The 14,168-nt window shown below is 50.8% G+C and overlaps 1 protein-coding gene across 1 annotated transcript in view; it reads left to right on the top strand.

Moving 5' to 3' along the window:
* LOC120998643 (TATA-box binding protein) overlaps positions 1-14,168 on the top strand; it is a 52,379-nt gene that overhangs the window by 10,674 nt on the left and 27,537 nt on the right. The window contains exons 3-4 of the mRNA XM_040429395.1: positions 2,627-2,949; positions 3,959-4,046. Of these exons, the coding sequence (XP_040285329.1) occupies positions 2,627-2,949; positions 3,959-4,046 (411 nt within the window). The remainder of the gene's footprint in view (positions 1-2,626; positions 2,950-3,958; positions 4,047-14,168) is intronic.

The following is a 14,168-nucleotide window of genomic DNA, read 5'->3' as shown; positions in this document are numbered from 1 at the left end:
GGAGGGTGTCGGAGCTGGCCGCTCTTTTTTCTAGGGAGCCCTTTTTGGTCTTCCACCAGGATAAGGCGGTGCTACGCCCGGTCCCTTCCTTTTTGCCCAAGGTGGTCTCCGCCTTCCACCTTAATGAGGATATAGTCCTGCCCTCTTTTTGTCCATCCCCGGCGAACCGTAAGGAGCGCGCTCTCCATTCCCTGGACGTTGTCGCCATACGGCCTCTCTTTTCGTTATTCCCGATTGGCCTCGTAAGGGTCTGGCGGCTTCCAAGGTCTCGGTGGATTCGGTCGGCTATTGCCATGGCCTATTGTTCCTGTGGCAGGGTTCCCCCAGCTGGGGGCCTCCTGGGCTAGGTGGAATCGCGCCTCGGCACCTCAAATTTGTAAGGCGGCCACCTGGTCGTCCTTACATGCCTTTTTACAAAGTTTTACCAACTGCACTCTTTGGCATCGGCTGATACTGCCCTTGGGCGCAAGGTATTGCAGGCGGTGGTTCCTGTTTGACCGATGGGCGTTTCCCCCCCGGAGGTGCTGATCTTTTTCCCACCCCATGGACTGCTCTGGGACGTCCCATGGTCTGTGTCCCCCAATGGAATGTGCGAGAAAAGGATTTTTTTTTTTTTTTTTTTTTGTTCTGAAACTCACCTTTAAAATCTTTTTCTCGTCTTTTCCATTGGGGACACAGCTCCCACCCATTCTTGCCTGTGGCAGGAGGGGTTGGTTTAGTTCTTCGGGACCTCATGGTTAACTGTCCGATGGCGGTATTCCTTTGTTCTGGTCTCTGTAGTTTTTTTGTCTCCTTCTCCTACTGCTTTTGCGCTCACTGGGGTCCTCCCGGTGGAGCATGGGGGTATAGCCTGTGGAGGAGGAGCTCTTTTTTTTTTTTATTTGCATAGTGTCTCCTCCTAGTAATGACCTAGGTTATACCCATGGTCTGTGTCTCCCAATGGCAAAGACGAGAAAAATATTTTACAGGTGAGTTTCACAAAAAAATCTCCTTTTTTTCCATTCCTCCATGGTTTTCAGTATTTTGATGACAATATTGCATTACTATTTTTCTTGCATTTCCTTGTAAATGCTGTGAACCAATTAACTTGACTACTTTCTGGCGTCCCAATAGCCAAAATAAAAATATTTCTGCTATGAGTTCCTGGCACATGAGGAAGGTGCCTGACAACTTTCCGTGGCGGTCTGACCAGATCCTTCACCCCAGTCAGGGCTCCAGTTGGTGACCAAAACGGTCGCCAATGCATCTTAAAATTTGACTTTTTAGTCTTGTCGCCATTTGCGACTGGACTGCTGCTGCGCAGCCTAGTATCAGTTAAAGAACATGGCACGCGCCATGTTCTCTTCACTAGCACAGTGAAGAAGGGAGTCCCTCCCTCCCCACTGTGACGCAGCCGCCACTGCCACAAATGGGGAGATAGCAGGGAGGAGGAGTGGAGGAGCTGTAGCCACTGCGGCACCAATGGGGAGATAGCAGGGAGGAGGAGTGGAGGAGCTGTGGCCACTGCGCCACCAATGAATGTAAAACATACTAATTCAAGTATAGGCAGCGGTATCTCAGACCCGGCCTCAATAACAGGGCATGCGATACGCAGCAATTAACCCCTCAGGTGCCAGATCTGATCACATGCGCTGCCGACACTTGTATAAATGAGTTAAAGAGGACCTTTCATGGGTCCAAAGAATATGACCTAAGTAGCAGGCTACATAGAGCGACGCCCAGGGATCTAAGTGCACTTACTATTATTCCTGGGCGCCGCTCCGTTCGCCCGTTGTGGCCCTGGTATTTTTAACATTCAGAGCAAGGAGGAGGAGACGCCAGTGTCTCTCTCCCTGACAGCAGCGCTGTCCAATCGCAGCTCAGAGCCAGGGAGGTTTTTTTTTTCTCCCTGGCTCGGAGCTCTGCGCTGTGATTGGACCGCGCTACAGCCTGTTTAGGAGCCAATGGCTCCTGGTTATTTTATTTTATTTTTTTCAGTCTGGAGCACTGCCAGTTTATAGGCTATAAGCTTACAATATCTTTTATTTTTTTTTTTTTTTTTTTTTTTTTTTTTTTTTTTCTACAAATTGGGAAAACAAGGACCTCTGGGAAATGTTTCAAAGGACATCTGTCAGGTTCCTCAAGCACTATTAGGAGCAGTTCTGCTTGTGCTGGGTCTGGGTTGCTGACTTTTATGCTGCTGCACTCTCCTTCTGTCAATGCTATATATTCCTCCTTCTGTGGAATACATAGACAGGACCTCTGAGCTTGTACTGAGGAGGTCCTCTCCATTATGAGCGCAAGCTCACAAGTCCTGTCAATGTATTCTAGTGGCACTTTGCAGAGTGAGAGCATCAACATACAGACTCAATACAAGCAGTATTACTTGTACTGTACTTCTTTTCACTTGGGGCGGAGCAGGTGTTAGGTGTAGTAAAATGCATTTGCTATATTGGTGGTAGTTGGCTTCTGTATGTACTGTTACCGGTTGAAATTGAGCACCACTTTTTCTTTTTGGTTCACAATGTCTCCTGTCTGATGAGGACTATGTGCGCTAAATGCAAAGAGCTAATCTCCAAACTAAATCTCATTATGAATGTTTTGGTGAAAGTCACTGCTTTTGTACATTTCACCCCTCATTTTGCAGGGAGCAATGACACCTGGAATCCCTATCTTCAGTCCTATGATGCCCTATGGTAGTGGCTTGACCCCTCAACCTGTACAAACAACCAACAGTTTGTCGATTCTTGAAGAACAGCAGAGACAGCAACAGCAGCAAGCTCAGCAGTCGACATCCCAGCAAGGCACTCAGGGGTCCGGCCAAACCCCTCAATTGTTTCACTCACAGACTCTAACTACAGCACCTCTTCCAGGCAATACACCTCTGTACCCCTCCCCTATGACCCCCATGACTCCTATCACCCCAGCCACTCCTGCATCTGAAAGTTCTGGGATTGTACCTCAGTTACAGTAAGTACACTTTGGGTTTCTGGATTACCTAATGATGCTACACTTGTACACTAAACCTAGATTAGGCCCCATTCACACGTCCGCAATTTCGTTCTGCATTTTGCGTAATGGAATTGCGGACCCATTCATTTCTATGGGGCCGCACGATGTGTGCGGCCCGCCTCCGGAAATGCGGACCCGCACTTCTGCGTCCACACTTCCGTTCCCGAAAAAAATAGAACATGTCCTATTCTTGTCCGCAATTGCAGACAAGAATAGGCATATTCTATTAGTGCCGGCGATGTGTGGTCCGCAAAATGCAGAACGCAAATTGCCGGTGTCCGTGTTTTGCGGATCCATGGATCCGCAAACCACGTTACGAACGTGTGAATGGACCCTAACTGTGTTTATTCTCTAAGGCTCCATTCAGATGTCCGTATGAATGGTCCGGTTCCGTTCCACAATTATGCGGAACGGGTGCGGACACTTTCATTTTCAATGGGGCCAGGAAAGATGCGGACAAAACACAGTGTGCTGTCCGCATCCGCACTTCCGTTCCGCGCCTCCGCCAAAAAATAGGACTTGTCCTATTCTTGTCCGCAATAGTGGACCAGAATAGGCATTTTCTATTATAGTGCTGGCCATGTGCATATGGCCGGTGTCAGTGTTTTGCGCAACCGCAAAACACTTATGGATGTGTGAATGGACCCTAAGCCAAGAACCTTCTGCTCTAAATTATATAAAGGTTCATCCAGTGCTAAGGGGGCTGTGACTGATAAAAGCGAGTAGCCCATAGACATGGTGTGTCTGGGCTCTAAAATATGTATTACCTAATAAGTGTAATCGTTGGTTTTCCTAATAATATGCACATGTCTATACGGTGGCAATCATTTTTTACTGTGATTCTATACTTTGTGCTACCCTTTAAGGGTACGGTAAGGATATTTCATGACTGGTAATAGGGGTTATAGTTTGTCCCCCATGCACTAGTTGTATGTTTCGTTAATTCTGTATATTGTGTTCTCTCCAGGAATATTGTCTCCACAGTGAATCTTGGCTGCAAATTGGACTTAAAAACGATTGCACTTAGAGCTCGAAATGCTGAATATAATCCAAAGGTAAAATTGCAGCTATCTGTTCTGTTAGTCACCAGTAAAAGGGGTTATCTGGGTATACATTTTTCCCTTTCCCTGTGCTTCCCCTGCCACGCCCTACAACTTACTACTGTACTTGCGCTACTTTTTCTGTCTCGCTCAGGAGATTGGGAGAGTAGTCACATGACTGCTCTCTGTGGAGACTGGATTTCCTCTGACATCACAACCATGCCTCCCATGATCCCCGCTCCAATAGTTGTGATGTCGGACCCATGTGATCTTTGATCCACAAGCAAAGTAGGCGGAGTCCACTGCTTGTCATATCGAAGCTGTGTGGGAAGAAACATTACGAGAAGTCAGCAAATGGATGATGGAGGGTGTAGTGGGTGTGGGTTTTGACCCAGGGAAGGATGTAGTAGGCGTACACACTTCTGGCTGATCTTCCAGCACTAGGAAGTGTTGTGGATGCTGCTCATCTATGCCTACAACCTGGAAGTTGACGTTGTAAACAATGGAGTACATCGTAAAGAATATACGAGCCCAGGAGAATTTCACACAGGACACACTCGCTGCGTGTCTCAAGCAAATTCCCAACTTTATTGTCAAAACATAGTCTTATAGGTAACTGACACGAAAGAGACACACCGCCAAGGGGGTGGAAATTGAAATTAGTAATTTGATTAGTTACTTCTGGACCATACTAACAGCATTTTTCATAGTTAAAAAGCTTATGCAGCAAGGTTAGCATTCTTTAGCAGCACATTATATGAAAATAAGGAAGAACAGAATCTATCTTTGGGGCCTAAACAACTGACCAAAGTTTTCCACAGTTCAGACCTTCTCCATAACACCTCTTATGCTCTGTAGGAGACTAGATGAGATTTCCAAAATTAAATGGCATTTTTTTTAGGATCCCGCACAACCTCTTTTTAATTATAAAGTCAGCCTATGTTCAAACAGCTTAAAGGGTTTTTCCAGGATTATGGCTCTTTTAATTATCCCGCATAGTTTGTAGTACCTAATGAGACTCCCTGTTCCCCACTCATCTGTTCTCATGACCTGGCTCTGTTTGAGGATCTTCCTGATAGGGTGATGTGTGCTCCTACAGCCAATGACTGGCTTCAGCAGCGACATGTCCCCAAGTGGAACTTCAATAAGGAACACAACTAAAATACTCTTGAACCAAGCCACATGCTACTTAGGAGCCATGTTTGGAAACAGCTGTGTAAAATCAATGGGAAACTGTTGGTGACGTTTTCTCGCCCATATTCCTTGGGGGACACAGGAAACCATGGGTATAGCTCTGCTCCCTAGGAGGCGTGACACTAAGCGAAAGCTGTAAGCCCCTCCTCCATCAGCTATACCCTTCAGCCTGGAGAAGAGACTGCCAGTTTTTGCTTAGTGTCCAAGGAGGCAAGACACCCCCTGCTTATGCAGGGTTGTTTTCCTATGATTTTTTATTTTTACGTTATTTGTTGTTTTTTAATTCGGTTTTTTTCTACCTACAGGGACAACAGAGGCGCATTAGACCCCTCTGTTTCTCCCGGGGTTGAGTTGCGCCAGTGCCGGTAATTCCGCACTGCCGCCTCCCCCACAGAAGACAAGGTGGACCAGGGCAGCCTCGCTCCCCTGCGTCCCGCCAGCTCAGGGTCGCCCGCACGCCAAGTCCCTCCCCCGGCTTCCTGCCACTGCGGTGCCAGGAGCTGAAGGGGCGACCCCCGCTGGATGGACTGAGGGTGAAGACAGCGTATGGTGAGAGTGGCTGCTCCAGCCTCCCCTTCCTCCCTCCCACCGCTGCTACCAACATGGCCACTGCTACATTGTCCAAGGGGACCTCCACTTCACCGCAACCCCGGCCCCCCCCCATACCCCCCACGCCACCCCCCCAAAATATCGGGACGTTACCGTGCTTAGTTGGAGGGCAGTTTATCTGGGCAAGTCCTAGAACGCTGACTTACAGGGGACGGCTGCAGACAAGCAAGCCGTCTGCTACATCCAGGCGCGGCGGGAGCCGTTTTTTCTTGGCATGAACGGCGCCATTTCATGGCCGGCACTTCAACATCCTTGGGGGTTAAAATCATTTTGCCGCGCGCGCGCGGCTCTTCTTCGGCTTCAGCGCGGCAGAGGGGGGGCGGAGCTTCCTTACACATTCAGCTCCGTGCCGCTGCGCTCCGCTACTTCCGGGTTCATCTCTCTGCCGTGCCATCCTGAAGCCATTCAGCTCCGTGCTGCTGCCTCTCCTCCACAGCCTCCTCAGTCTGTTCCCCTTACAGCTGCCGCTTGTATCATCCGGGTCTGGTAGGACTGTTAACCCCCTCCGTGCCACAGTACTGTTGCTTGGTTCTCACTTTTAAGTGCAACATCTTTCCACCATGTCAGACCCTTCTGCAGCCGCCAAGCCATGGTACCATGCCTGTACTGCTTGTAGGGAACCCTTTCCCCGGGGGCAGTCTGATCCGCACTGTATTGCATGCCGAGCTCCACCGCAGCCTCAGTCGCCCGCTGTGTCGCTCCCTGCTTCCTCTGACCCGCCTGACTGGGCTAGATCCCTGTCCCAGGCCGTGGAAAGCCTCACTCATGTCGTGGGCCGCCTAATAGACAGGCCACCTAACCCGCAGGACGCCACTCTGACTGTCGCGCCCTCCGGGTCCACTGCTTCTGCCGCTGCAGCGGGTTCACCCTCTCCTAGTGACCCCTCCCGAGCTAGGCACTCTCAGAAGCGTATTAGAGTAGAGCGAGCCTCCTCCTCTGAGGCCTCACTCTCTCCGCCACGCGTGCGCACCCAGACGGGCCTCTCCTCTCCAAAGGATTCGCTCTCTGAAGGTGAATTGGCGGTTTCAGATTTGGAAATGGACTCGGCCCTGCCGTCCAAGCTAGCCTCAGCGATGGGCCAACTCATCTCTGATATTCGTGACACCTTTAAGGTGCAGGATGACCCCCCTAGCTCGGACGCAGCTAGCGTCTCCTTTATCAGACCCAGGCAGGCCTCAAAAGTCTTTCCAATCCACTCTGATTTCTCCTCCATGGTGTCTAAGGCTTGGGCTCGCCCGGACGCCCGTTTTGTCAACCCAAAGAAGCTGGACATTTGCTATCCTTTTCCAGCCGATGTCGTGGCCACCTGGTCTTCCCCACCCAAGGTGGACCCCCCTGTGGCTCGGCTGTCAAAAAACACGGCCATCCCTGTTCCCGACGGGTCCTCTCTTCAGTCAGCGGAGGACCGTCGCATGGAGACCCTTTCCAAGGGCATTTTTGCTGCCTCCGGTTCTGCTCTCAGACCGGTTTTTGCCTCTGCTTGGGCAGGGAAAGCAATCTCTGCTTGGGGTGCGCAGCTGGAACAGGAGTTGGACTCAGACGTCCCCATCCAGGACCTACGTTCCTTGGCCCAGCTTATTATTCGGGCCGGGAATTTTGTCTGTGAGGCCTCCCTTGATGCGGGAGCCCTTATTGCACGCTCCTCCGCCCTGGCAGTTGCCGTCAGGAGGGAGCTCTGGCTGAAGGTCTGGAAAGCGGACGCTGCCTCCAAACGTTCCTTGGCGGGGCTACCGTTTGCGGGTTCCCGCCTTTTCGGGGTCCGCTTAGACGAACTTATTTCAGAGGCCACGGGTGGTAAAAGCACCCATCTTCCTCAACCCCAAGCCAGGGGCGCCCCCCGCGGACGCCCTGGTGCGTCTCGTTTTCGGTCCTCCCGCAGGGCCTCTGGGGCTCCCACCACAGCTGCCGCTTCGGCTCCTCCCCAGGACAAGCGTAGGAAGCCGTTTTTTCGGGCGCAGCCATCCTGGCGCAAGCCGCAGGCTGCCCGCACACCCGCAGCAAAACAGTCCTCTGCCTGAAGGCGCGCCCCCACCCACCCGGGTGGGGGGCCGGCTCCTCCTTTTCAAGGACGTCTGGATGGCTCACGTCTCCGACGCCTGGGCCCTCGAAATTGTGTCCTCCGGATACAAAATCGAATTTGCATCCCTCCCTCCGGATCGGTTCTTTCGCTCCCGCCCGCCGCGGGACCCGAAAGGCGCGGCTGCGTTCTCCGCGGCCGTTCAAGCCTTACTGGACAGGGGGGTGATTACCCCCGTTCCTCCAGAGGAAAGATTCCAAGGGTTCTACTCGAACCTCTTTGTAGTTCCCAAGAAGGGAGGTTCGGTGCGGCCCATTTTGGACCTCAAAAAGCTCAACCGTTTTCTCCTCCTTCGACTGTTTCGGATGGAGTCCCTCCGCTCCGCGGTGGCTTCCCTGGAGCAGGGAGATTTCATGTCTTCCATCGATATACAGGATGCCTACCTCCATGTTCCGGTAGCCCGGTGTCACCATCGCTTCCTTCGATTCGCCGTGGGGGACCTCCACTTCCAATTTGTCGCCCTTCCCTTTGGGCTGGCAACAGCCCCCCGGGTGTTCACCAAGGTCCTGGCCCCGGTTTTAGCCTTACTCCGTTCCAGGGGTGTTTTTCTGCTACCGTACTTGGACGATATCCTCATCAAGGCTCCGTCCCTTTCTCAAGCGGTTGCCAGCGTGGATCTCACTCTAGAGACTCTGGCGAGGTTCGGTTGGGTCATCAACTTCCCCAAGTCCTCCCTTCCCCCCTCCAGACAACTCGTCTTCCTGGGAATGCTTTTAGACACGGGAGCAGCGGAGGTACGTCTTCCCTCGGAAAAACGTCTGACCCTCCGTGGGGCGGTTCGGGGTCTCCTTCTCCACCGTCGACCGTCTTTCCGCTTCTGCATGCGGGTATTGGGGCAGATGGTTGCCTGCTTCGAGGCGATCCCATTTGCGCAGTTTCACTCCCGCCCCCTCCAACGGGCGATCCTCTCCTCCTGGGACAAATCACCGCAGTCTCTGGATCATCCCTTCCATCTTTCGCCTCCGGTGCGGTCATCTCTCCGCTGGTGGTTACAGTCCCCTCTTCTGGGCAGGTCCTTTCTGCCACTCAACTGGTTGGTGGTTACAACCGATGCCAGTCTCTCGGGCTGGGGAGGCATGTTTCCTCCCCGATCCGTCCAGGGCATTTGGTCTCCATCGGAGTCCAAACTCTCGATCAATGTCCTGGAACTGAGAGCGGCCCTTCTGTCTCTACGACACTGGACTCATCTGCTGAAGGGTCATCCAGTTCGTGTACAATCAGACAACGCCACGGCCGTGGCGTACATAAACCACCAGGGGGGCACTCGCAGCGCTGCTGCGATGCGGGAGGTCTCCAGCATTCTCCGTTGGGCGGAAGCCCACGTCCCGGCCCTATCTGCAATTTTTATTCCAGGGGTGGACAATTGGGCGGCGGACTTCCTCAGTCGCACCACCGTCGTCCCCGGCGAGTGGTCTCTTCACCCGGAGGTATTCGAGGCCATTTGCCTTCGTTGGGGCATACCGGACGTGGACCTCATGGCCTCAAAATTCAATCACAAGGTCCCCGCCTATCTGTCCAGGGCCAGGGATCCGGGAGCTTGCGGAGCCGACGCCCTCGTTCTTCCTTGGCGAGGCTTCGCGCGCCCATACATATTCCCTCCCATCCCTCTCCTGCCCAAGGTCCTTCGGAAGATCGCGGCGGAAGGCGTCTCGGTGATTCTGGTCGCTCCGGACTGGCCCCGCCGGTCTTGGTATGCCGACCTCATGCTGCTCCTGGCAGACGCGCCCTGGCCGCTGCCCGCCAGGGAAAATCTTCTCTCTCAGGGACCGATCTTCCACCCGCGTTTAGGGTCCCTACGTTTGACGGCGTGGTTGTTGAGACCACCGTCCTGACACGTAGGGGTTTTTCTGCGGACGTCGTCCGCACCATGATCCGCGCCCGTAAGCCGTCCTCTTCTAGGATCTATTATAGGACCTGGAGGACCTTTTTGGGGTTCTGTGCCGATCTGGGGATTCCTCCGCTCCGCTTTTCTCTCCCCACCGTTTTGTCCTTCCTGCAGAGCGGACTGGCCCAAGGTCTAGGCCTTAGTTCTTTGAAGGGTCAGGTATCTGCGCTGTCCATTTTGTTTCAGCGCCCACTGGCCCCCCTTGGTCCTGTCAAGACCTTCCTTCAGGGCGTGGCTCACGCGGTTCCCCCGTATCGCACTCCGGTACCGCCCTGGGACCTGAACCTGGTTCTCTCAGCGCTCCAGGCTTCTCCTTTCGAGCCTCTGCGGACGGTTTCCTTGCGACTTCTGTCCTGCAAGGTTATTTTCCTTGTAGCCATCACCTCTCTTCGGAGGGTGTCCGAATTGGCTGCACTCTCCTGTCTGGAACCTTTCCTAGTGTTCCACCAGGACAAGGTGGTTCTTCGTCCGGTCCCTTCCTTCCTTCCTAAGGTGGTCTCCGCCTTTCATCTGAACGAGGACATCGTTCTCCCCTCTTTGTGTCCTTCCCCTTCCCATCCGCGGGAGAGGAAGCTTCATCGTCTGGACGTTGTCAGGGCGCTCAAGATTTACCTGGAAGTAACCAGCTCTTTCAGGCATACTGACTCGCTCTTTGTGGTCCCGGAAGGGTCGCGCAGAGGGATGGCGGCATCCAAAGTTGCTATCGCCCGTTTTGTCAAGATGGCTGTTACTGAGGCTTATCTCGCCAAGGGCAGGGTTCCTCCCCTTGGTGTTACCGCTCACTCCACTAGAGCGGTCGGGGCTTCCTGGGCTCAGAGAAATCGGGCTTCTTCGGAGCAGATTTGCAAGGCGGCCACTTGGTCCTCCTTGCACACCTTCACCAAGTTCTACAGGGTGCATACTCATGCGTCGGCTGACGCTGCTTTAGGCCGTCTGGTGTTGCAGGCGGCAGTTGATTGATGCCTCTGGTGTTGGTCTAGTTTGTTCTGGTCCCTCCCTTCTGGGACTGCTCTGGAACGTCCCATGGTTTCCTGTGTCCCCCAAGGAATATGGGCGAGAAAAGGAGACTTTTGTATTACTTACCAGTAAAGTCTCTTTCTCGCTCTTCCTTGGGGGACACAGCACCCGCCCTTCATTGGGTTACAGTTGTGGTTCCGGCTTGGTTGCCCCCGTTGGGGCTCGACAGTTCTTTTTCCGGTTGGTGGTTATCTTTCACTACTTGGACACGCAACTGGCAGTCTCTTCTCCAGGCTGAAGGGTATAGCTGATGGAGGAGGGGCTTACAGCTTTCGCTTAGTGTTACGCCTCCTAGGGAGCAGAGCTATACCCATGGTTTCCTGTGTCCCCCAAGGAAGAGCGAGAAAGAGACTTTACTGGTAAGTAATACAAAAGTCTCCTTTTTGCTGCTTTATTATCTGTGCTGCAGATTTAAAAGGGTTATCCCATCTTAGACAATGGGGGCATATCGCTAGGATATGCCCCAATTGTTTGATAGGTGCTGGTCCCACCTCCTGGGACCTGCACCTACAAGGAGAATGGAGCCGGAGAGAGTTGCAGCTCCCAGTCTTTCCCATTCAAGTGAATGGGAGCGCACCACGCATGCGCGGTCACTGCTCCCATTCATTTCTATGGGGCCGACAAAAATTGCCGAGCCAGCACTCTATTTTTGGCGGCTCCATAAAAATGAATTGAGGGCAGCTGCGCATGCGCAGTGCGCCCTCCTCAACTTTCTCTGCTCCGTTCTCCTTGTAGGTGCGGGTCCCAGAGGTGGTAACAGCACCTATCAGACAATGGGGGCATATTCTAGCAATATGCCCCCATTGTCTAAGATGGGATAGCCCCTTTAAGCAATATGAACCTAGCCTTAGTTTATGGTAGGAGAGAGATTTGCATCTCTGTATTGTAGGAAGTAACAAGGGGCCATCATTGATGGTCGGTACATGTCACCGAGGTTCCTGGCCTCGTTGAGGTAAGAGCCTTTTTTTTTTTTTTCCCTGAAGTGTTATTATTGCAGATTGCAGTCTGGCACTTCAGCTGTTTAGTATGGCTGTAAAGCTGATCCGGGACGGCTCTTACTGAGAGTAGCCAAAGTGCTGGATCAGTGGCTACTCTCCACTTTCCAGGCCGGGTCTTGGAAGGCTTATAGAAGCAGTCAGCACTATCAGGTGGGGTGGATTTTCCTCCATCTGACAGTGAAGCTGGGGAGTCCTCTAGGCTGAAAACTGCAAACGGGCGTGCAGGCCGCCTGGAAGCCTGCTAGTTAACTATTCTGTGGTTGAGCATTCAGCCAGGTGTGAACCAACACCTAGGATTCCAGGTGAACGTTTGTGTGTGTGTGTGTGTGAGTGAACAAGCACCAAGACTCTTATATGTTGCTGAGTGTGAATAAAACACTATGCCTCTATACTGCATCTGCTAAACCTGTCTACCAGAGCAAATCCCTACAGTATGAATGCCCAGCATGCAGTTTGTGTATATGTATATGTGTGTGTATATAATATATATATATATATATATATATTATATATATATATATATATATATATATATATATATTATATATATGTGTATATGTGTGTATATATATATATATATATATATATATATATATATATCTATATATATCTTGCAAAAGTATTCACCCCCTTGACTTTTTTCATATTTTGTTACATTACAGCCTTAAGTTCAATGTTTTTGTTAATCTGAATTTTATGTGATGGATCAGAACACAATAGTCTAAGTTGGTAAAGTGAAATGAGGAAAATATATAAATAAAACTATTGTTTAGAAATAGAAAACTGAGAATTGGCATGTGCGTATGTATTCACCCCCTTTGTTAGGAAGCCCATAAAAAGCTCTGGTGCAACCGATTACCTTCAAAAGTCACATAATTAGCGAAATGATGTCCACCTGTGTGCAATTTAAGTGTCACGTGATGTGTCATTACATATACACACCTTTTTTTTTTTTTTTTTTTTTTAAAGGCCCCAGAGGCTGCAACACCTAAGCGAGGCATCACTAACTAAACACTGCCATGAAGACCAAGGAACTCTCCAAACAAGTAAGGGACAATGTTGTTGAGAAGTAGTCAGGGTTAGGTTCTAAAAAAAAAATATCCAAATCTTTGATCCCCGGGAGCACCATTAAATCTATCATAACCAAATGGAAAGAACATGGCAGAACAGCAAACCTGCCAAGAGACTGCTGCAAACTCACTGACCAGGCAAGGAGGACATTAATCAGAGAGGCAGCACAGAGACCTAAGGTAACCCTGGATGAGCTGGAGAGTTCCACAGCAGAGACTGGAGTATCTGTACATAGGACGACAATAAGAGTCAGTCTTTATAGCGGAGTGGCCAGAAGAAAGCCATTACTTTCAGCTAAAAACAATAAGGCACATTGTTAGTTTGCGAAAAGGCATGTGGGAGACTCACAAAATGTATGGAGGAAGGTGCTCTGGTCTGATGAGACTAAAATTAAACTTTTCGGCCATCAAAGAAAACGCTATGTCTGGCGCAAACCCATCACATCACCCAAAAAACACCATCCCCACAGTGAAACATGGTGGTGGCAGCATCATGCTGTGGGAATGTTTTTTAGCAGCCGGGACTGGGAAACTGGTCAGAGTTGAGGGAAAGATGGTGCTAAATACAGGGATATTCTTGACCAAATTCTGAACCACTCTGTGCGTGATTTGAGGCTAGAATGAAGGTTCACCTTCCAGCAGGACAATGACCCAAACAGACTGCTAAATCAACACTTGAGTGGTTTAAGGGGAAACATGTTAATGTGTTGAAATGGCCTAGTCAAAGCCCAGATCTCAATCCAATAGAAAAATCTGTGGTCAGACTTAAAGATTGCTGTTCACAAGCGCAAACCATCCAACTTGAAGCAGCTGGAGCAGTTTTGCAAGGAGGTATGGGCAAAAATCCCAGTGGTAAGATGTGGCAAGCTCATAGACTTATCCAAAGCGACTTGGAGCTGTGATTTCTGCAAAAGGTGGCTCTACAAAGTATTGACTTTAGGGGGGTGAATAGTTATGCACATTGACTTTTTCAGTTATTTTGTCGTATTTGTTTGCTTCACAATAAAAAAACAAACCAACATCTTCAAAGTTGTGGGCATGTTCTGTAAATTTAATGATGCAAATCCTCAAACAATCCATGTTAATTCCAGGTTGTGAGGCGCCAAAATACACACACAAAGTCAAGGGGGGTGAATACTTTTGCATAGCTTATGACGGGACAGCATCTCACTCAGACTAGAGTGAAATGCCACTTCAGGGGTGGCTCTTCTCTGCTGTGGTGTCTCAATCTGGTCTGCGTGTGACGCTGTCCCGTCAGAAGCTATGCTTCAGCGTGGTCTCTCAAGA

Source organism: Bufo bufo, chromosome 4, assembly GCF_905171765.1.
Source record: "Bufo bufo chromosome 4, aBufBuf1.1, whole genome shotgun sequence".
Classification (NCBI taxonomy): domain Eukaryota; kingdom Metazoa; phylum Chordata; class Amphibia; order Anura; family Bufonidae; genus Bufo; species Bufo bufo.
This window is presented reverse-complemented; position numbering and strand designations above follow the sequence as displayed.